Source organism: Cynara cardunculus (genome assembly GCF_001531365.2).
Source record: "Cynara cardunculus var. scolymus isolate 2C chromosome LG 17, CcrdV1, whole genome shotgun sequence".
Classification (NCBI taxonomy): Eukaryota; Viridiplantae; Streptophyta; class Magnoliopsida; order Asterales; family Asteraceae; genus Cynara; species Cynara cardunculus.
This window is the reverse complement of record NC_037544.1, coordinates 8,093,448-8,116,187: the sequence shown is the minus strand read 5'-3', so window position 1 is coordinate 8,116,187 and position 22,740 is coordinate 8,093,448. Positions and strand designations below refer to the sequence as shown.

Genomic DNA, 22,740 nt, shown 5'->3' with positions numbered 1-22,740 from the left:
ATATATATGTGTGTGTATAAAAATATTGTTTTTATTTATTTTTATAGGAAAAAGACAAAAGAATAGACACAAAGCTAGAATAGCCCTTGATTTAACGAAAACGTTAGTCAGAAGGATTACGACTAAAACAAATTGAATACCACAAAGACCAACTCCATAATTAGTTAAAAAAAATATCAAACCACAGATGGACAATTAGTTGTATATTAAAATTTCTTAGGGATCGTTTACCCAATTGCTTACCCGGTAAGCGCTTACTCGGTAAGCGCTTACTCGGTAAGCGCTTACTGATAGGAGTCAACACTATGATTTATTTTGATGTGTAAGATTTTAGTACATCGAAACATATCGAATGCAACAAGTTACTGGGTAAACGCTTACATAGGTAAGAGTCGTCATCCTCACTTTCCGGGTAAAATTCTTGGCCCTTCTCTCTTACCCGGTAAAATTCTTGGCCCTTCTCATGTTCATATGATAAATAAATTTATCCGGTAAACACTTACCAAGACCCAATTAAAAGTTTAGTAAACTGCCCCTTAGTTCAGACAAATAATTTTTTGTTATGAAAAAAATAATCATGTTCTTGGAAAGTTCAAATATTTTGATGCATTATTAAGTTAAGTTCTAAATAATTGTGAATAAAATACAAAAACTAAACTGATATGATAATCAAAATATTATTAAATACATACAAGGTTCAAAATGACATGAGGTGTGGCATGTTAGCAAGATCAAGCCTTAAGTCTTACACGCTACAACGAGGACGTAGCATTTTTCAATGCTTGGCATAAGGTGACAAATTCGTATGTTATATATAGAAGTTTATATACACATAATATGTTTTCTATATATTATTCTAATAAGCTAATTATATTAAAAAATGTACATTCGTATTAGAAGAAAAAAACCATGTAGGTTATTATTATTATTTATTAAAATAGTTTTTAATAGAACATTTAAAGCAGAACTTAGAAAGAAAATTTTACAACTTCGTTTTTTTAGTCGTGAATACATATTGTTTATGAATTCGTGGAATTGTGAATAACGTGATTACATAAATCTATAAAAGTGTAAAATTTAAAGTTAAAAGTATCAAAACACAAGAAATAAAAAAAATTCATTTTTCTTGAAAAAAACTCATGTCGTATAAAAAGTGCATGCCGCAGCACGCCATGGCATGAGCCACGCCTTGTAGAAATGCTATGGGTCATTTCGTAACGACGGAGACTGTCTTACGCCATGTTGTGTCATGGTGCACGTCATGACATTCCTTTTTGATCACTGAATACATAATAACTTGAAGGATTTCATATGACTTTTGTTATAACTACCCATTATTCTTAGGGCCGTTTAGTTTACATGATTGTTTTTTAGGGCTTTGGATTTCATGGAGGGATTTGGATTTGGATTGGAATAGATTTGAAATCATTGATGTATTTGGTTTGTAGGATTTGAAATGAAATTGGATTTCATTATTTATAAATAATTTATAGAAAAAATTATAAATAATTATAAAAATAATTGAATTACATTTTTATTAATCGATTATTATAAAACAAATGTTTTTAACATTTTTTAAAATCTTATTGCATATAATCCTGCGAAATCCTGAGCACACTCCCTAAGGATTTCAAAATCCTATATTTGAAGGACTTGAAATCCGGATAATCCAACAAACCAAACATGAGATTGAAATGGATTTGAAATGCAAATCCCCCAAAATCTATTTCATTACTTTAAACCAAACGAGACCTTATAGGATTTGACAACGACTTTTATTATTTGTTTGCATAACCGATGTGTTTTAATCTTAATTTATAATTATGTTTTAATTATTTATAGTTTGATTATATACTAATAATCTTACGTTAATCGTACTTATTTTTTAATACTTTGCTTGTATATTTCTGTGTCCAACCAAAAAGATGTGAGAATTTTTTCTTATTTTCTTTATTTTTTAAACCAGAGATTTTCTAACGTAAAAGTATTTAATCAATTTAATATTTTTTAAATAAATAAAAATATTTTTATTTAATATGTATCTTAGTTAATAAATAAATATATTTCTAACATAAAATATTTCTTTTAATAAAATTTTTTAAGTGAAACATATTAAATTTCAAAATAATTACACTCTCTATCCTTATAGTATTTCAAATGATTGATTAGTCTCACAGAACGATTGTTAATTGACGATGTTAACTTTAGGAATCCTAAGTGTTGTGAAATTGAAAAGTTAGGGACCATCAATATAGATAATTTGGTTTAAAAACCAAATCCAAAATTCCAGGCATCAGAGACTACCAATGTAATTCGGTTTTTTTTTTTTTTTTTAACTTCGGACATTGCTTGAATGAATCCTGGTATTTACATCATAAGAATATGTCCAACAAAATCTTTAAAATGGAGAATTAAAATTCAAAATTTTAGTAAAAAATTGTATTTAATTCCAACAATTCTTCATTTTAGGATTAAAATATTCATTATATTATTAAAATATTTTATACATTTAAGAGTAATTTACATTTTTCGTCCCTATAATTTGTTAAAAATCACGGATTTTGTCCCTGTTGTCTTGAAATTTCGATTTACATCCATATGGTTTGCAATTCATTTCTATTTTTGTCCCTGAGGCCAAAACACTACTTTTAATTATGAAGGATTAAAACATGAATGAGTTCTAAACCACGGGACCAGAAAAAAATAAATTTTAAATGAGAAAAATGAATCAAAATGGAACCAACTTTCACTTGATTCCTATTTTGGGGAACCAACTTTTAAAATTGTCATTTAGGGGTCTCTATCAAACTTTTTGTTTATTTAAGGGTCTGGTTGACCTGTTGACCTGTTAATGCTGACATCATTCATATCTTTAGCCAACTAAGATATTCCAAGTCATATTAATTTTTTATTTTAAAACTAATATTCCACGTCATATTAAAAATTGTAAAATAATTACAGAAAAATAACTAAAATTCGTTTTTTTATAAAAATTATTGTAATAAAATATATTTTTCATTCCAAATCTCGTTTTTTTTTTAATTCATATATCAAATTGAAGATATTTTAGAAAAAAAAAATCCAAATTACCAAAATAAAAATTATTTTTACTAATGCAATTAAAAAATGTATCAATTTTAAAGTTTAAATCAAATTTGGCAAATCAAACCACAATAAAAGTTTGTTCACAACGTTCAAATCATCAAGATTAGAATAAAGTCGATGACAAGACATTGTTACAAAAAAATGGTTGAAAATCTTCATTCTTCAACTGTTTGAATCATCCTTATCAAAGATAACAATCAACCGTAAACTATGAAACTGATCGAACTTCATCAGAAATTTGTGCATCACCTATATCAACTTGCCCTACGTAAACATATGCAAGTTAGTGCAAATATGTAAGTTATATGCAAATATGCAAACAAAGTGTGATTATACATATTGAAAATAACTTCCGCACCAGTAATTGGTATACTCATCTCAAAACTAAATTGTGAAATCTACAAAATAAACGTACTTTTTAGCTACAATATTTGATTCATTGAAACACAATGTGAATCACAATTATTATACTTACTCCTATAATCGTATCCCGTGAACTCGTACTTCTTGAATTCCTTCCTCTTAAACCCCTTCCTCTTATATTGCTTCCAATAACTAAATCCTCCTCTTCTATATTGTTTTCTCTCGGTCTACCAACTGGATTTTTTGGCCGAATTGGTGCATCTTTCTTTTTATTTTACAACTCCTAGAATTATGTTCTATCTCCAAACAATTTCTGCAAGTCATCTTTCTCCCCGATTTGGCTACAACTTCATGGCCATATGCATTTCTTCTAGTGTGGCTACTTCCTTCACTTGCATCTTTCCTTCTGGCTATTGTGGGCCTGCCAGGCATGCGTCTAGACTTTGGGGGAAAAAGTTTGGCAAAATCTGTCCTTGGCTAAAGTTTGATCCCATTCAAAGGGTTGATTCTATGATTATATGTATCACTGAACTTTATTTTTGAGAACATAGGAGACACAACTTAGTTGGATCTTGGTGAATGAAGTATATCGCTGCAATAGCATGCGGACAAGGAATTCTAGAAACTTGCCAACTTCTGCAAGTGCATGTTCTACATTGAGTGTTGACAACGAAACCCTCTAGTCCTTGTCTTACTTCAAAAAGATTCCCTTCATTGGGAGCAACACGTCAAAATCTGCAAAAAAATATTAGCAAACCATAATGTTATATTTATGAAACAAATTACCTTATATGCATAAAGCATAATAATCATAAACATACCCCATTAACTCCTTATTTTGCTCAACTTTCTATCATATATTAGGACAGATTTCATCATCCCAGTTGCATGCTTTGTTGTTCATCCTAACCATTCTTTCCATCACAAGAGTTCTAATCTCTTCGAGCATTGTTATTATAGGTTTTCTCCTAGATGAGACAATCAAAGAGTTAAAACACTCACTTGCTCCGTTTTCTACAGCATCACATGATGTGTCGATCTTGAAGAAAGCCCTTGACCATGTTGACGGTTGTCTTTCCATCAAATGTTCATAAGCATGGAGAGACAAACTTATAATTTCTTGCATAATTCCTTCAAATTCTTGTGGTGTCCTTGACTTGGATGCATCCCAAAACAAAGATCTGAAATGGATACCGGTGTACTTCTTTCTGAAATTGGCGTATATGTGTCTAGCACATTGACGATGCTCAGCAAGTGGGAATACCTCTTTAACAGCTTCAACAAGTCCCTGTATTAGCATAATGCAATTAACTAATTAGAAGATCACATTCATAATAGATTAGCAAGTGTGTGCAGTTAATTATTAGTATACTATTACCTTATGTTGATCTGACATCAATGTTACCCCTAACCCATCGGTCAATCCAATGTCCTCCATTAGAAAATTTAAAAACTACTTCCAACTATCTTTATTTTCAACCTCCACCACTGCCCATGCAAGAGGATATATTTGGTTGTTACCATCTTTCCTTATCGCACTTAATAATTCTCCCTTGCATACGGTTTTTAGAAAACATCCATCCAAGCCAATGAATCTCCTACACCCTGACAACCAACCATCTTTAATACCCTTAAAACACACATAAAATCTTTGAAAATAATTTCTATTATTTGGTCCTACCTCGACACTAATTTTAACCGTTGATCCTGGATTACTCCTTCTAATCTCCTCACCGTAGTCCCATAACTTTCCCCAATGCTCAATTAGAGTCGTTTCTACTTCCCCCAATGCCTTGGCCTTAGCCCTTTGACATTGACTCAACTGAACAATGCACTTGTATTTGTTTAGAATTGATTCCTTCAAATCAACTAACTTGATAGATGGGTTTTGTCTAATATTCCTCCCATGTTGTTTAGCAATCCAATTGGAATTCACAAGTGAACCTAACATGTAATTTCTCCCACACTTGTGCTCATCATTTAGTGACTTGACTTGGAATGATTTTTCATCCTTCATCCAAGATGCCTACAATCTCCATGTACAACTACTTTCATATCCTTTTTTAGGCGGTCTACACGCAACATGTAACTTGTCTTTGTTGTTTTTTAGATACCTTCATTGATAAAATATGTCAGAAAAACATTAGTAATTAAATAATAAATGTATGCAAGTAAAATCTTCAATGCGTTGTCTTAAGCTTCTAATACCTATGTTACTTACATCAAAATCTTTCAAATATGCAACTTTACCTCCATAATAGAATGGAGGTAAAGTTCCCCCGATATAAAGAAAAATCACGAGTACTTGTAATAACAATGAAACATGTAGTGAAGATTAAAACTAGCAACTTGAGAAAAAGGAAACTGAAATAATTTATTAAAATTAGAATGAAGGGACACAGTCTTACAGATCAGCCATCATAGAATATGTCATCTTATCTCATCTATAACCAAAGAGACTTCTGTTATTTTCTTTACACTTTTYAGTTTAGTTTTATTGAGTGTTTGTCTCCACCTTTTTTCAATGAACCAACTGGATTATTATATGCTTTAATGTTTTTTAAACTAAAGCTGATCAGAGAACCATTGCATCCATTAGCTGGTGAGATATTATTATTAGTTCAGTTTGTATATTATAAACCCACCCAACTAAAAGGATCTTGCAAAAATGTTTGTCTTTCAAGCCTATAAATTCAACAATAAGTTGTTACTTAAACCAGTGGTCTTGGTTGTGGAGAGTTTTAGGCATGTTTGCATATTGGGGAACGAGGGAAAGTTGAAATATTTTGGAAGTTTCCTTAGTAATTCTCCACCTGCAAGCAAATTGGATGTCCTGATTTGGAGATGGAAAAACAGTTGAACCTATGGCAGATTAAGTATTAAGATGCCTACTTTTCTAGTTGGTTTCTTATGCTTTTGGATTATGTGGTTGTAGCCTTGTAGGAATTGATATCTCATTGCATCTTTGCCTTAGATATACAACCATGCCAGGGTACTACTGTAATTGTGTTGTCCTATTGAACCCTTATAAAAATAATGAGTAGTGCATTAATGTTGGCTATTGGACTGTTATATAGACCAGTGCTTCTACCATGCTACTCTAAACATTTAGTCCTCTATTATGGGGTATGAACTAGTGTGGAAAGAGATAAAAGCTTTTGAATGGAAATGAAAAGAGATGGAACTCCAGTTCCTTTTGAATTATAAGATATTTGTCACAGAAAAAAGTTTTAATTACCAATCATCTGTTTATCATTGTTCACAAGTATCTCATACTTCTTCATGCAACAAAGATGGTAAAATGTGTTATACTTCAGAGATCTATTGGATTTGTGATTTATTATAATTAACAATGGCTTTATTGCTTGCAGTGGTATGCCTGAGTGTAAGCTTGGGCTAATGATCAAGTATTACTGGAGGCACAAGGACGGTCTACTAAAGGGAAAGCCATTGACTTGGATGACATCAAGTTCCACGAGTATGTTTTCGAAACTTCTGGTTCAAATGTTTTCCCCATGGTCAATGTTTAAATTGCAAGTAGTGCCATCAGAAACATTGATCCTCTATGACCATTAATTTTTTTTCTTCGTGTGGAGATGCACACTTGTATAAAGGAAAAATGTCTTAGAATCCCCACAACAAAATAGCGCTTTTGAAAATTCTACCCCACATGAACCTAATGCAAGAAGGTAAGAAAAGATGATATGATCGAATGGATGTGATTAAAAAGGTTGTTACAACCATCTCTTTTGTAAAAACAAAAACGACCCCCTTTTATGTTTTGATCAAAAAATGGGTGGAACATAACTGAATTTGAAGCCAAACAAATTATACCAAAAAAAGGAGTACTTTTATTTTATTTAATTTGACATCCATATTGTTGTACTTTTTCATCTGTTATTTCGTCTTTCTTACCGGCTTAGTCTTTCTCATTCTCATTTGAACTATTATATTTATAACACATATATCGGTATGTTCTTGTTTTCCTTTTGTTATCATCACTTGTTACTAGTTTGTTGACAGAGTATTGGAGAAATACAAAAACATGGTATGTATCCATTCAATTATTAGAACGAATATCACTATTAACAACCACACAATTCAAATCATAAAAACCTAACTTGGATTGTAATGGGAAAACAGAACTCTGAATGGGGAAAGCAGACAAAACCATTGCAAACAAAGTATTTCATCGTTGCAATCAGATTCAGGATACAATACCTTGTGAACGCCGCTGGGGCAGGCGTCGACCGAAGAGGCAGCCGGAAGGAAGATGTGAACAGCAACGTCTTGGGCAACGATGGCTGGTGCCGACGTGGACAGGAGAGACAGTCGGAGGAGATAGACGAGACGATAGATTAGGGCAACGCTGGCTGGTGTCAATGTCGTGGAGGAGACAGTCTGGAGGAGATAGTCGGGAGGCAACCGAAGGAGATAGTAGGGAGGAGAAAGGGAGACTCTTCACTTACACATAATTTTATTTGTTAATCTTTCTTTTAATAATAATCATGATTTGGCAAATTAATATCCACCTAATATATTTTTAAATTATTATTTGCTACCTCATAATAAATTACTTGTTATCTGCTCAACAGGTCAACCAGACCCTTAAATAAACAAAAAGTTTGATAGAGACCCTTAAATGACAATTTTGAAAGTAGGTTCCCCAAAATAAGAATAAGGTGAAAGTTGGTTTCATTTTGATGCAATTTTTCTTTTTATTATAAGAAACCCTGACATGTTTTTTTTTCTTTAATGACAAATAAACTTCACATTGAAAATGTCATTGATTGCACAAATTGAGAAAAAGATTGAAACTATAAAAATGTAAAAGTCTTTATTTTATTTTAGGAAACCATGACATGTTTTTTTTCTTTAATGACAAATAAACTTTACATTGAAAATGTCATTGATTGCACAAATTGAGAAAAAAGTTGAAAAATAAGGCTGAAAATTACTATAAAAATGTAATATTCTTTATTTTTAGGAAACTTTACATTGAAACCAAAATGTCACAAATTGAGAAAAAGGTTGAAAACTAAGAATGAAAAAAGTTTTCATCCTTATTTTTCAACCTTTTTTTCAATTTGCGCATTTCTTTTTTCATCTTTAGTTTTCATCCTTTTTACAACTATTCTGTCAAAATTTTATATGATTAAAACATGATTTATCACTCTTCTTAGAATATTACCAGTTCCACAAATTAAAATTATTTGGGTCAATGACTAATACATCCCCAATATTGTGTAATCAATAAGATATGTGTTAACAACTAAAGACGTACTTCAATGAATATTTCTGCCAAAAAAAAATATATATGACGAGAAGAGAGGATTTGGAGTTGAATCAAAATCATTGGAGAATAAATACACATATATAGGTTTGTGTTTATAACTGATTTGGATAATAAAAATCTGAAATTAGATTTTATCAAAATCGGAAATCAAGAAAAAAGAACTTTGTCAAAAACTCGTCTAACAGTGACTAAAGTGACTTTTCTTGTGGGTTAAGTCACACAAAAGGTCGCGAGAGACACCGTTCCTATGTAAAGATTCCAAAACCCCACTTTCTATGTGTAAAACTTTTACAACAAGATTTTATATAATTTCTTATCTATTAAACAATTCATTAAGATAATTGAAGATTATTATATATGGCTCATTATCTCACAATGAAGACTCTAGTTTCAACATTTTTCTCCCCATCAATCACATGCTTATTTGTCAATTTGCCTCTGACCATCAAATGAAATGTGAATAATCCGTCCTCTTCTCTTTGAAAGAAGGGAAGGAAAAACAAAGACATGTCCAATGCAAACCTCATTTCCAAAAAAAACATGTCAGTAGGGATAAGGATTCAAAGACTTTGACTTTTACACATTTTTCTTTCTTAATGTGTGCCATGCAAAAGCAAAAGAAGATATCATCCAAAGATATCATCCAAAAGACTTTTATGCAAAAAAAGATATAACGTGTGAAGATTAAAAGCAATACCACAAACTAGGGGTGAGCAGCGGAACCGGGTACCCGGTTATGGAACCGGAACCGCCTTGGAACCGTCGGTTTCGGAACCGGAACCGATATGAGTGGTTCCGGTTCCTAAAATACGGAACCGATTGAGAATGGTTCCGGTTCTCAATTTTTCGTAATCGTTACCCGCCGGGTACCCGATATTTTTCAATAAAAAAATAATTATTATTTTCTAATACCAAATTTATATTAGGTTTACATCTTGAAAGCACGCGTCATCTTCATTCTTCATCTAAATTCTTCATATAAAATGATTCGTATTTCTTCAAATTGTGTGTTCATATGGATTCATAGTATGTAATCTTTAAACTTTGAACATTTACTATTATAGTATGTAAACGTTAAACTTTGAACATTTTCTATCAGTCTTATGATTTGTAATCGTTAAACAATATTTGTAACCATTATTCTATATAATTTGTATTCTTGCTTATTTATTTAGTGTTTTGGCAATGTTTTATTTTTTATTTCTAAGTAACAAAATTTTAATACTTTAGGAAGCGGGTACCCGGAACCAGAACCGGTTCCCGGCGGTTCCGGTTCCGGTTCCAAAAATTTAAGAACCGCTCTAACCGGTTCCGGTTCCAATATCTCAAGAACCGCCGGTTCCGGTTCCGGTTCTAATTCCCGTCAAAAAGGGCGGGTACCCGCTTGTGCTCACCCCTACCACAAACACAAGCTATTCCCATATATTATTGATGATTTACCCATAAAACGTCTTCAATACGTAAACCGAAATGTCACAAATTGAGAAAAAGGTTGAAAAATAAGGATGAAAAAAATTTTCATCCTTATTTTTCAACTTTTTTCTCAATTTGCGACATTTCTTTTTTCATCCTTAGTTTTCATCCTTTTTACAACCATTCTGTCAAAATTTTATATGATTAAAACATGATTTATCACTGTTATTAGAATATTATCAGTTCCACAAATTAAAATTATTTGGGTTAATGACTAATACACCCCCAATATTGTGTAATCAATAAGATATGTGTTAACAACTGTTGGAACCCAGATTCTCTTATTTATCAGAAAAACACAATTTATGAAGAATATGAATGAAATACGAACAGTGTACTGAATTGATCAAACGAGATATTCGACAGAAATAAGAACACTAAAAGACTTTGAATAAGTCGAATGCTTTATTAGATGAAAATAAGAATTCTCAATCTAAAACGTATTCTCACACGAACTTTAATATAGTATAAGTCGGCACTCTCAGGTATTTTGAACCCGAGGAGGATGCCTCCTTATATACGCCTGAGTCAAACAAACTATGCTATAATTATGGCTTGAAACTCTGATTGCAGAATCCGCATCCTTATTGTTGAATGCCCTTGAAATGTGGAGTGGACTAAGTCAAGCCGCCTATTGTTTGACGCTTGCGAGAATGTCTGGACTAAACGCGCATTCCATGGAGTTAGGAGACTAGAGCTCTACATGTACTATGCAGAGGCTCTGCATGTACTATGCAGAGGCTTTGTGTGTCTGGAGTGTAGCTTTGCATCAAGCGCTTAAGCTTTTTGGCGCTTAAGGCTTGATCGTCCACAGAGATTGAGCGCGGCCTCTATATGTAAGATCCTTGACTCTTTGAGTAAGAGCTCTGGGTCTTGACTTCTGCATGAGAGCTCTTAGTCCAGACTGCTTCTAAAGACTAAATCCTATGGACTAGAGTAAGAGGCTTCTTACTTACACTTTCACAAGATGGGGTCTAACAATCTCCCCCTAAGTGTAACTAAGACAGACTCTTACTAGAATCGAAAAACACAAGTCTAATCGAAGCCAAATGTTAAAATAGACCTTTGTTTTACATTTTCTATCTAAGAATTACAATACGAAGAAAGGAAATTACATTGCTTGAAAAGATAGAAAAAAAATGCTTACAAGAGGAAGGCCTAGATGTGTTGAAGCTTACAAAACCTCTTAAGAAGCTCTCGAAACTCCAACCAGTTATTGATCGACCTTAGAATTATCTTTGACCTTTCCTTTGCACCAGGGGTGTTATCTCTGCTCCTGATTAGATGATTTTTGATGTAGCGCAGAGTAGAGTTTGAGTATTTTAAGCGCTGGTTCTCTCGAAAGAAAATTTTTCTTCCTTGCTCATTTTGAAAGACCACTCCTACTTCTGGTTCCACCAGCACCGTCTACGAGGGAATGCTCTTTATGCCTTCTAAATCTTCATTAGGCATTGTAACACTTAGCTGATCGATTCCTAGGTCTAGAGCCAATTGGAAGTCGAACTTGCATCTGAAGTCTAGAAGGTTCGTCATTGTCAGTCTGATTGCTGAATTGGCCAGAGCATATTTTATCCCCTTGTCCTTCTTATGATTCGTGAAGTAGTATAGAGACAGAAGATCCCATGGATTCAGATTTATGAGATCACAATCTGTGAAAGTGCTAATCTGTCCATGAGTCCTCTCCACCATATATTCATGGAAGATGATTTGGTTATGCGCAAAGGTTCGTTTCTTGATGTCAAGGACTTGTTTGATGCCATCGACTGAGTGGACTGCTGAGATAGGTTATGTATATCGTTGTAAGAACCTCTACCTAATGTTCTCTTGAGCCGTTGGATGGAGGTTGATCTTGATGACTGGTGTCTCATCCCGCAGGCTATAGAGGAATTGGTAGAGGTCTTCGCTATCTGCAGTGTCCTTGATTGGCTTGTCATGGGGTGTGGGCCTCATCATCGCATCCATAATATCCCTGATCTGTTGTACTCGATCAGAGGGTCGTTTGGAGCTCTAAGGCCTGCTACTTGTACCTGCATCTAGCCTACTTGGTTTAACGGGGACCCTCTGCCTCATAGCAGGTGTGACGACTCTGGTCCCTTGAGCAGAAACCTTGGCTCTGTGCGTGTTTCGTTGTGGTGGTGGTATAGCAATTGTTACTCCTTCAAGTGGGACAACAACTTGAATAGCCGTTAGTTCTGGGTCGGCTACGTTGACTGCCACCACTCCTTCTTCTTCACGCCTCCTTGTAGATGGAGCAGTAGTCTCCATGTTGTATTATGTGGAGGATGAAAGAGGCTCTGATTTAGATGAATAAATGTAGACAGATAAGAGTTGGATGACATCTTCTTCATCTTTCTTTTGCCCTTCTGGCTCAGCTGTGGATGTTGTGGGCATCTTCCCTTTCCTTATCGCCTCTGCATGTGCTTGTGCATCTTGTGGTCTCTGACTTGATGAGGGTGGCGCTTGTTGACGTGGAGCAGAGGCAGAGGGGACAGCCCTTGGAATAGTACTTGTGGAGGCTGTTGGCTGGTTCTCCCCCTCTTGACGACTTTGAGGGCCAGACATGTCTGGGTCCTCATCGTCGTCAAGCTCCTTTTCTTCGAGGCCTCTACACATGCAGTTGGTGGCTCCATCCTCCTTTTTGGCCTCTGTACGTCTGCCTGTGGCATGGCCTTGATCTTTTCTTAAAAAGTTTAACAATTTCTTCGGCTGCCTTCGTGGCCTTGAGAATTTCCATATTCGTACGGTAGTTGAAGGCTACCAAGGAACGACGTATTTCTGTTGCTGCCTCCTTGGCCTTGCTGTTAAAGTCAAACGTGAAGTTGGCCACTTTTTGGAGGAGTCGGTCACCCAGAGCATTCATGGCAGACTGGGTGACCTAATCAACTGGGACATTCAGAGGAATAAGCGCCTGTACATCTTGAGATGAAGTGGAAGCTCCATCCCTCGGAATGTATGCAAGGACCCTTTGTAGGTCTCTGCATTGTTGGCCGTCAATTCTTGTAATCGATCGAGTTGAGAGGTATTTATCATAGACTCATCCCTCAATACTGCTAAGGATGATCGAACTTCATCCAAAGCAGATGCAGAAGGAGATGGCTCTGCATGGGCCATGTTGAGTTTTAGCTCATCCAAGGAGCATAGCACAAAAGTGGCAAAGGACTGGAACTCGTCCTTTGTGACATATGTTGTAGGTGTAACCTTTGGCTCAACAAATGGGCCAGAGTGAGTCCTTGTTCCAAGGACACCTTCTGTCTCAACTCGTGGGATGGTGGTCGAGGAAGGATTTCCAATAGATCCTTGTGTCTCTTTTGAGGGAGAGGGCACTACTGCTGTTCCGTCGTGAAGGGGTTCCAAGGCAGGTTCAGAGCCGGCCAGAGGACCCTCCACGAGTGGACTAAAAGACTGGTCGAGAGTTTCCAAGTCTTGTGCACCTAAACCTTGCTCTGAACATGGTAGGGAAGAGACTAGTGCAGATGAAACAAATTCCTCTGGTTGGGAGAGTGGCATGATATGGAGACATATCACTTATCTTTTCAAAGGTATCACCCTTTTGAGAGTGTGATCCCTGGGATGTGGCTTCCCTTTGGCTAATTTGACCAGAGGCAGATGCGACCTTTGGTTGGCTTGGCAGGTTAGGGATCGAGGTGTGCACCTCATGTTCAATGATCTCTGTGTCTCGACCACTAGAGTCAGATGATGTGGCAGCACCTGGAGTTGGGCTAGGGAAATAGATGTGCCTATTCACAATCCTAGGCTGCTCTGGCTCGCCCTGACGCAGAGCAGCTACTTTACCTCTTTCCTCCTCATCCTCTTCGTTCTCTTTAAATTCAACCGCGACGCCCATATCATCATCAAGGGTGTCTTCCCCTTCACTTGTTGCATTTGACCCAACAATATCATCATGATGCTCTTGGTCATCATCTTCTTCAGAGCTCGAGAAGAGCTCCAAGTCTCGGTTGGCCTCCTCTTCTCTGTTTCTCTCTTCTTCCTTCAATCGAGCAATTTCTTCTTGTCTTGCTTGCTCTGCTTTCTCGTCTTCTTCCTTCAAACGAACAATTTCTTCTAGTTTTGCTCTATCTGCTCTCTCCTCTTCTTCCTTCCTTATCCTCTCTTTTTCAACTCTCTTCTTTCTTGCCTCTGCCCTCTTTCTCTTTTTCTCCCTCTCCTTCTCCTGTCTCACTTCCTCCTCCACTGCCTAAGGCCTTTGTGCCTCCTCTATTTCCTCATCCTCTTGGTTTGACCCTATGCGTGCCGGGGTTCGAGGCACTGGTTCTAGTTCCTCGCGTACACGTCTATATGCTCGCTTTACCTCCCTCGTCTTCATGTATGCTAACAGTTTCATTAAGATAGGCCGCTTTGTAACATATCATTTCTTGTTGACAGTCGGTTTGTATCAAGTTAGCACATTCACCTTGTGTACAGGCAGATTAGTCACATTAATATCGTTTTCGTCAAGGATGGGTCTTAGAAGAAGACCCAGAAAATGAGGAAATAGGATCGTCGACAAGTCCTTCCCCTTTACTGCCTCCTGGCACTTCTTTGCAACAACAGCTTTGAACTCCGTGTACAGGATCAATGAGTAGTCCAACGAGAGGTCAAATAAAATTCCATACATGATTTTCAGGATAATTGTTGAACACATGTCAAGACTTCCAATCTTCCCAGTCAAGGATTGGTTCACCAATGTGAACATTGTGTTCCACATTGGTGGCAGGTACTGTCGTCGGTATTGGGAAGGGTATTGAATCGCCCTGTTATACCCCAAGAACTTCAAGAAAGTCACCAGTTCATCCCCAGATGGAAGAGGGCATACTCATTCAACCCAAGATCCGTCTTGGTTGGAATCTGAAGAACACATGAAAACAGGGACCTGGAGATCCTGACAGTAATGTACTCTTTGGAAGCGGGTACGAAAAATTCTCCAACAATCCCGCGTTGGGATTCAGTTACGGAACATTTTTTCCAAAACTCCTGGATGAAACGCTTAGGGACAAGATCGTAGGAGTTTGTAAGTGCAGGGTTCAAGTAATGGAGTTGAAGAATGTCAATAACAGGGTGAACTTTTGGGTCGAAACTGTCTACGGTGAGATGAAGGGCATGATTGTTAGGTTTCAGTGACCACATTTTGGCTGGTTTCTTCCACTGTTTTGAGGGTTGTGGTATGAGTTTGAGAGTTGGTTGAATTGGATGAAGACATAGTTGCAGGTTTGATGGTGTGTTTTGAAAAACTAGGGTTTTGAAAGAATCGGTTTTTGATTCTTTATGAAATCGAGAGAAGGGTTTGATGAACTTACTTGGAGAAATATCTTAGATGATTCCACCACAGATTACAGTTTCAGATAGCTTTTCGAAGATTGTCAATGGCGTCTAAGAGCTGAGAGCTTGAAGACGATGAAATTTCTTAAGACATTTTGAAGGCGTAAAAGAAAATTTGGGGGAAATAATATTGTTTAAATAGGAAAAAAAATAAAATCACTTGAGTGATACGCTCTCCCCAAGCGTCAGAAAACTGAAGCGGTTTTTCAATCACTTGTGGGGAGATGCCACGTGGCCTGCCAGGCTGCAAATGGCGCCTCCCTTATTTGAAAATTTAAAGTGACAAGCGGTGACGCTTTTATAAGTGACTGTCTAATAAAATTTTAACAAATAAGAATTGTACGTCTTCCTTTTAAAATAATATATTTTAAAACCTTAATAAGAATTGGACGAGCGTTCATACTCTGGTTTGAACAAAACAACAAACATGAGACAGAAGCTCTGTATGTGAATACAGAGTTACTGTGCTTAGATTGTTTAAAAGAATTTGAGAAAGAAACCAGAGTAGTAATAAAGTGAAAGATAACATACCTTAGGATCTCATATAGAGGCTCATGGTTGGACTATACATGTCCTCTGTCTTACAAACTTGTTATGTTTAGAGGCAGAAGCTCTGTATAGTATATACAGAGGCTCTGTCCTATAATCATGAAAGTTTTTAAAAACAGAGGCTCTGTATGATTCATGATCTAATGCTCCCCCTCGACATGAGCTTTGCTTGACTTTCTCCCCCTTGAACTATGCTTGGATCATAAATGATAAGTAATGCACAAGCATGGTAAACAAGGCATAGAGGCTCTGTATGTACCATACAGAGGCTCTGTATAACAAGACGATATAGACTTGAGCAATAGGCTCTGCATGTACTATGCAGAGGCTCTGTCTCATGGATCACAACTTAAAAAAAACAGAAGTATGCTCAGGAGGGATGCAGAGGCTCTGTATAGTACATACAAAGACTCTGTCTTTTTTAGTGAAGATTGAGCATACCCAACTTGCTAACCAAAAAGTTGAATCTCTTTTCATCAAGAGGCTTACTGAAAATATCAGCAAGTTGATGATCTGTACTTACGAAAAACATTTCAATCGTACCTTTCTCTACATGGTTTTTGATGAAATGGTAGCGTACGTCGATGTGCTTTGTTTTAGAATGTTGCACGAGATTGGCTGTGATTGCAATGGTACTTTCTGAATCACATAGAATTAGAATCTTGTCAAAGTCAACGCCATAGTCTTTCAGTTGAGTTTTCATCCAAATTACTTGGGAACAGCAGCTGGCTACGGCTACATATTCTGCCTCAGCAGTTGAGGTGGATACGTAATTCTGTTTCTTTGAAGTCCAACTTATTAGCTTGTCTCCTAGTAATTGGCAACTCCCTGATGTACTCTTTCGATCAAGTTTGCATCCTGCATGATCAGAGTCTGTATATGCGATAAGATCAAAACCAGAATACTTAGGATACCAGAGACCCAGAAATTGAGTTCCTTTTAGGTATCTAAAGATTCTTTTCACAACAGATAGGTGAGATTCCTTAGGGTTTGCTTGATATCTAGCACAGAGACACGTAGCAAACATGATGTCTGGTCGAGGTACAACAGTGATCCAATCATTCCACGGTGAGTCTTAACATCCTCCAGTTTTCCAGATGGATCTGTGTCAAGCTTAGTTCCCATTGCAATTGGTGTTTTCATTATGGAAGAGTTGTGGAGTTGATATTTCTTTAATATGTCAGAGACATACTTACCTTAGCTAATAAAAATACCATCCTCTCTTTGTTTTACTTGCAAGCCAAGGAAGAATGTTAATTCTCCCATCATGCTCATTTCAAACTCGCTCTTCATCAAAGCAGAGAACTTATCACAGTGCCTCTGGTTTGTTGATCCAAAAATAATGTCGTCCACATAGATCTGGACTAGAAGCATTTCACCTTTATGCCTCTTAATAAATGAAGTAGTATCAATTTTACCTTTTTCAAAACCATTCGATAAGAGAAAAGACGAAAGACGTTCATACCAGGCTTGAGGAGCTTGTTTAAGTCCATAGAGAGCTTTGTCCAAGAAATAGACATACTCTGAATATGTGGAGCTTTCAAACCCCGGAGGTTGTTGAACGTAGACTTTCTCCTTCAGCTTACCATTCAAAAAGGCTGACTTCACATCCATTTGATAGACTCGGAATCCTTTATGTGCAGAGAAGGCTAAGACTAAGCGTATAGCTTCTAGCCTTTCTACTAGCGCAAAGGTCTCGTCATAGTCTATGCCTTCTTCTTGGTAATAGCCTTTTGCTACAAGCCTGGCTTTATTTCTTACAACGATCCCATCCTCATCCTTCTTGTTCCTGAAAACCCATTTACAGCCAATAGCAATTTTATCCTTAGGTAATGGCACAAGAGTCCATACCTTGTTTCTTTCAAATTGTTGGAGCTCTTTTTGCATGGCATCAACCCAACCTGGGTCTTGTAGGGCTTCATGAACTTTCTTTGGCTCTATCATACTTAGAAAGTTTACGAATAAACATTCATTGGCCGTTGCAGCTCTTGTCTTCACGCCGCTTGAAGGTTCACCAATTATCTGGTGAAGAGGATGATCTATTGTCCATCTTGTTGTTGGGACAGAGACAAAGGTCGGGGTCATTTGATCACATTCCATAGATATATTTGGCATTTGGCTCATGGATGGCGAAGAGGGTTCTGCTTGCTCCTCCTCAGATGATGGTACAGAGGAACCAGGTTCAGAAACAGGGATTTTATGTTCTGTCTCTACAGGACTGGGCTCTGATCTAGAGCTTGTCTGCTCTGGTTGTGGATTCGCATGATCACCAAAGGAAGCAGAGGTGTGTGAAGGACCAGAGATAGAAGTGCTTGTAATTTGTGGTTCTTCACTTACATGGTCAGACTCATCTCTGGGTGCACGTACAGAGATGTCTTTATCACCAAAGAAGTCTTCAAATAGAAGCTTAAGTTCCAATTCCCTTGACTTCATTTGAGAATTGGAAGTCGACCTGTTGAGTTCGAGTCCAGAGCTAAGGTACTCTGAAGTCATTTGCTATTTATCGTCGAATGAGACGTTGATGCTTTCCATGACAGTCTTGGTTCGTTGGTTGAAGACTCTATAAACCTTGGCTTGTGTAGAATAACCAAGAAACTTACCTTCATCAGCCTTCTTATCAAACTTGCCAAGTTGATCACGGTCATTTAGGATGAAGCATCTGCAACTAAATACATGTTAAAATTTAACATTAGGTTTTCTTTGGTTTATTAGTTCATAAGGCGTCTCTGTATGCCTCTTTACCACCGTTGCTTAGTTTTGGATAAAGCAAGCGCTTGAGATGGCTTCTTCCCAAAAGTGGGTTGGAAGACTAGAGTCTGCTAGCATTGTTCTTGCAGCCTCAACCAATGTGCGATTCTTTCTTTCTACAACACCATTTTGTTGTGGTGTTCTTGCTGCAGAGAAGTTTTGAGAGATGCCCTCATTGTCTAAGTACGCATCAATTTTTGCGTTCTTAAACTCAGTTCCATTGTCACTTCCTAGCTTCTGAATTTTGCTCTGTAGAAGAACTTGAATATTTGTCATTAGTTTAATCAGCAGCTCTGGCACATCTGATTTTTGCTTACAAACTCAATCCAAGTATATCGTGAAAATTCATCAATTAGTACAAGGATATACTTTTTACCAGATAGGCTCTGCACATAGATTGGACCACAGAGATCCACATGAAGCATATGCAGAGGTCTGACGCAGGACACAACTGTCTTTGTTTTATGGGATCCTCTTTTGAGCTTTCCCATTTCTCAAGCAGGACAGAGATGGTCCTTCTCGAACTTTATGGCAGGAAGTCCGTCAACCAGATTGTTCTTCACAAGCTTCTCTATATTTTGGAAATTCAAATGAGACAGCTTGTGATGCAGAGCCATGCTTCTTCACACTTACGAGATACGAGACAGAGAGTCCTTGAATTATCTCTTGGTGAGAAGTTCATAAGGTATAGATTTCCTTTACGTTTGGCTCTTAGCAACTCCTGACCTGATTTTGACATGATAGAACAAGCTTCCTTTTGGAACTTGACATTGTAGCTAGAATCACATAGTTGACTTATGCTCAAAAGTGTTTAAGCCTAGAGACATAAGCAACCTTAGAGACGTTAACCTTACCTTGAAGAAGATCTCTATATCCCTTTATTTCTCCATGCATATTATCCCAAAAGGTTACTCTACCTCCAACTTTCTCTCTGTATGAGGAGAGTAGCCTCTTGTTGCCGGTCATGTGTCTTGAGCATCCGGAGTCGAGATACCAAATGTCCACATGCGGCTTCTGCAAAACAAATTATAGGGATTTAGGTACCCATTTCAAATGGGTCCTCGATGATTAGGGTTAGAATATCGGTTTTTAGCTTGGGGGAGAGGTTTTGTCTCTGCACATGAGTTACCAGATTTGAGATCTCGTTTGTTAGTTTTGGCTTTGGGAGTTCTATGTCTCTTCTGGATCTTCTTGGAATTTATCCTTGATGACCCAGAGAGAATGCAGTGGGGATTAGAAAAATGCTGCTTCAACTTTTGCAGCAGAGAGAAACATTCGTAAGTATGAACACATTTTTGATGACAAAATGGTTTATTTGATTCATAAGACATTTTATTACAATCATTCCTAGCATTGTTAGTTCTAACGAACTTCCTATCTAGATCTGATTGTTTAGGCTTCTTTGAATGAATCTGCTCTGATTTCTTCTTATCCCTTCTTACTCCTTTCGCCTTCAGAGGCCTCTCTGAAATAGAGGAATTTAAAATTGAGTCAGCATCGGATTTTCCTTTTTGTTCCGGAATGAACTTTATTCGCTTTCTAGAATTAGATTTAGAGCCCTTCAATGCAGATAACAGATTTAGTATTCTTTGCCCTGTACTCAAACTTTGGAGACAATCTAGCTCTTGTTGACATGCTTACAAGGCCAGAACCTATGAGAATCTTTTTCTTCAGTTCTATTGCCGAACCAGATTTATTAGACTTCTTATTTGGAAATTTTGCAACTTCTGGTCCTATTGCTACAATCTTTGTCTCAACTTGCTCTTTAATCGAGTCCGCCTTTGACTCGGAGTCAGAGTCAAGAAAATCCTTGTGTGAATTTCGAAGTGCAGAGGTATCATTAAGAACTTGAGATTCTCGTATGCATGAGCTAGAGCCTTCATCCATCTTTTGTGTTGAAAAACTTTCAAAAGTATCCGAGGAATTACTCTCAGAAGAATTTGTATGACCTTTAGAAGGATAATTCAAGGCCTCAAGAAAATCTTACTCGAAAACCTGTCTCACCGTTTCTGTGAAGTCATCTAATAATTTTGGATCCAGAGTTTTAATAAAGTTATCAGATGATGAACTCTCGATTTCATCTAGTTCAGGTTTAACAACATCACCAATTTTTTTAGGAAGTGCAAGATTATTAGAGCCAAAACAAAAGATCTCGTATGTCTTCTGTATGCTATTTAGATCAACTTGTTGCATACCTTTTGAAGAATAAGAGATGTTTTCGAACTTTAACCTTTGAGTTTTGGCCCCATTCTCAAGCTTACATCTTTTGAAAGGTGAGGCTTTATGCAGAGACGGAAAATCTGGTTTTTGCTCTGCTCCTAACCTAAACACAGACTCAAGAGTGGATTTTTTCTTCGAGGTGAGGTCTAGGTCTGTATAACCTATCCCTGCTCTATCCTGTTGAGAATTAATCATTTCATACACCTGCTGAGCATCTTGATATTTTTTAATCAATAGATCTTTTCTTTGTAAGCTCTGGTGTAGAAATTCCTTTTCCTTTTGAAAATAATTTTCCAAGGCTTCAGAGTTTAGTCTGTCACGTTCCTTTTCTAAAGCTCTTTTTTTTTCTTTTGTATAGCCGCTTTTAGTTCAAAGCATTTAAGACTTATTTCAGTGGAACGTTTTGTTTGCAAAAGTTTTTCATTCTCCACTGACAATTCTTGTTTTTCTACAGTTAATAGCTCTGTCTCACGTTCAAAGAATAACTTTTCTTTTTCCAAAGACTTCCTTTTTGATTTTCTGACAGAGAGCTTTTGCTGTAGATTTATGAAATCATTAGTTAAAGTAGAGATGCTTTCTTCTAGATCGGAATGAGAATAACAAGAGGTAGAACATACTTGTGAGTCGGAGCCAGATCCATACTCTTCTGTGTCATTCTCAACAGCCATTCCACATAAATGGGCTTGGTCTTCTTCTTCATATGAGGAGTCAGAGACCCAGTTCTCCTGTTCAGCCATGAGACTCCTTTGGGATCGATTATACTTGTACTTTTTTTATAGTACAACTCATCTTTCACCAAAGGGCCTTTGCACTCTTTGGAGTAGTGTCCTATCTTCCCGCATCTGAAGCATTTGACAGAATTGCTTCTTTTGTTCAGACTGCTCTTCCTCCTTCTTGTTTGACACAGAGGGAGGGTTCCTTCCTTCGAAATCTCTGCTTCTGTTTCGATCGCCTTGTCTTCCCCTTTTGTCAAAGGCGTTCTTCCCGAATTTCCTTTGAAATTCCTTGGTAATGAAGGCCAAGGAATGTGCAAAGGCACTAATGTCTTAGTCTTCAGAGCTTGATGCTCTGTCTTCTTCATCGCTCTCCATGATAAAAGCCTTATTCCCCTTTTGCCGTTCCTCCTTTGATCTTCTTTCTCTGTGTGGTTAACTGAATCCAATCTCTTTCAAGTCAGAGACAAGAGCTAGAGGTCCACCCAGAGCAACCTTTGCCTTATGCACTTCTTGCTCCTATGCCTGCAGAGTGCCATACACATCATGAAGAGTCCATTTCTCCAGATCTTGGTTCGCCTGGAGAGACATGGTCAAGTTTCCCTATTCAGCATTCAACCTCTTCAAGAAGAGCATATTGTTCTCCTCTTGAGTTCTGATCACATCACATTTTCGACATTTGTTGATCAGTGTGTTGAATCTATGATAAGTCTGCTCTAAAGACTCATCAGGAAGTGCTTGGAAACTATTGTACTCATTTAAACATTGAGCATGACGGTTTTTCTTCATTTTGATTCCACCATCCAGCTGGTTTGCCAGTTGATCCCATAGATCATTGGCAGACTCACAAACGTCTAGAGATTGAAAAATCTCATTAAAAAGAGCCATGATAAAAAGTGTTGGGTCACCTATTGATTTGGTGATGACCCACTGATCTGTTCCTCTACCTTAGCAACA

At 36.9% G+C, this 22,740-nt stretch overlaps 1 protein-coding gene across 2 annotated transcripts; it reads right to left on the bottom strand.

Annotated features, from left to right (window-relative positions):
* Positions 1 to 3,488: 3,488 nt before the first annotated feature.
* On the bottom strand, positions 3,489 to 5,066 carry LOC112501046. Of its 2 annotated transcripts, none has more exons than XM_025104684.1 (3): positions 4,847 to 5,066; positions 4,290 to 4,756; positions 3,489 to 4,203 (listed from the first exon to the last, which is right to left on the bottom strand). In XM_025104684.1, the coding sequence occupies exons 1-2, from the start codon at positions 4,904 to 4,906 to the stop codon at positions 4,322 to 4,324; spliced, it is 495 nt and encodes a 164-aa protein (XP_024960452.1). In that variant the 5' UTR covers positions 4,907 to 5,066; the 3' UTR covers positions 3,489 to 4,203; positions 4,290 to 4,321. The 2 variants fall into 2 exon arrangements, with proteins under 2 accessions (XP_024960452.1, XP_024960453.1); XM_025104685.1 differs by having other exon boundaries at positions 4,471 to 4,756.
* Positions 5,067 to 22,740: the final 17,674 nt, after the last annotated feature.

What these genes read in the sequence shown, in the direction of transcription:
- LOC112501046 (XM_025104684.1), bottom strand. Translation starts at nt 4,906, where the DNA reads ATGGAGGACATTGGATTGACCGATGGGTTAGGGGTAACATTGATGTCA. An exon ending in TGATGTCAGATCAACATAAG is followed by an intron (nt 4,757 to 4,846) that starts GTAATAGTATAC and finishes ATGCTAATACAG; the next exon opens with GGACTTGTTGAAGCTGTTAA.